Source organism: Sinocyclocheilus anshuiensis, unplaced genomic scaffold (genome assembly GCF_001515605.1).
Source record: "Sinocyclocheilus anshuiensis isolate Anshui unplaced genomic scaffold, SAMN03320099.WGS_v1.1 scaffold461, whole genome shotgun sequence".
Lineage (NCBI taxonomy): Eukaryota > Metazoa > Chordata > Actinopteri > Cypriniformes > Cyprinidae > Sinocyclocheilus > Sinocyclocheilus anshuiensis.
Window position 1 is genome coordinate 493,318 of NW_015541005.1, and position 209 is coordinate 493,526.

At 40.7% G+C, this 209-nt stretch overlaps 1 protein-coding gene across 1 annotated transcript in view; it reads right to left on the reverse strand.

The window, feature by feature from the left end:
* The window catches only part of LOC107690241 (tetratricopeptide repeat protein 30A-like), a 9,529-nt gene that overhangs the window by 8,737 nt on the left and 583 nt on the right, over positions 1-209 (reverse strand). The window contains exon 3 of the mRNA XM_016488496.1: positions 1-127. This exon is cut by the window's left edge and continues 15 nt beyond it. Within this exon, the coding sequence (XP_016343982.1) occupies positions 1-127 (127 nt within the window). The remainder of the gene's footprint in view (positions 128-209) is intronic.

The window sequence follows — 209 nt, forward strand, 5'->3', positions numbered from 1 at the left end:
CATAGTAAATTTTGTAGTCCTCAAGCTCTGGGTGAAGTTGTGTCAGCTGTTCATAACATTCTGCTGCATTAGTGAAGTCCTGCATGTGGTAGTAGCAGTAGCCTAGCAGAGACAGAGCAGCCCTGGACTGGACATACAGAGACAGTCAGTCATACAGAAATCATATATTATGTCTTATATAGACAAAGAGAGATTTTATACATACACAC